General features: G+C 68.7%; 1 protein-coding gene across 1 annotated transcript; it reads left to right on the forward strand.

Annotated features, from left to right (window-relative positions):
- Nucleotides 1-7: 7 nt before the first annotated feature.
- Nucleotides 8-317, forward strand: LOC121351798 (astrocytic phosphoprotein PEA-15-like; the record flags this gene model as incomplete). Its single annotated transcript, XM_041464164.1, has 1 exon — nt 8-317. A coding segment is annotated over one exon (310 nt), but the record flags the coding sequence as incomplete, so codon positions are not given.
- Nucleotides 318-332: the final 15 nt, after the last annotated feature.

Below are 332 nucleotides of genomic sequence, written 5' to 3' on the forward strand. Positions count from 1 at the left end.
CCCTGTCCCCTCCCCTGTCCCCTCCCCGCCCCCTCTGGGCCCCGGCGGCCGCAGCGCGGGTGGCCCGAGCCCAGCACGTGTCCCGTGTGTGTCCCGTGTGTGTCCCGTGTGTGTCCCCGCGCTGTCCCCGCGCTGTCCCCGTGTCACAGACAACCTGTCCTACATCGAGCACATCTTCGAGATCTCGCGCCGGCCGGACCTGCTGACCAAGGTGGTGCAGTACCGCACGCAGGTGCTCAAGATCTCCGAGGAGGACGAGCTGGACACCAAGCTCACCCGCATCCCCAGCGCCAAGAAGTACAAGGGTGAGACGGGACACGGGGAGGGGACAG

The sequence above is a fragment of the Pyrgilauda ruficollis genome, unplaced genomic scaffold (assembly GCF_017590135.1).
Source record: "Pyrgilauda ruficollis isolate IOZ18807 unplaced genomic scaffold, ASM1759013v1 scaffold17298, whole genome shotgun sequence".
Classification (NCBI taxonomy): domain Eukaryota; kingdom Metazoa; phylum Chordata; class Aves; order Passeriformes; family Passeridae; genus Pyrgilauda; species Pyrgilauda ruficollis.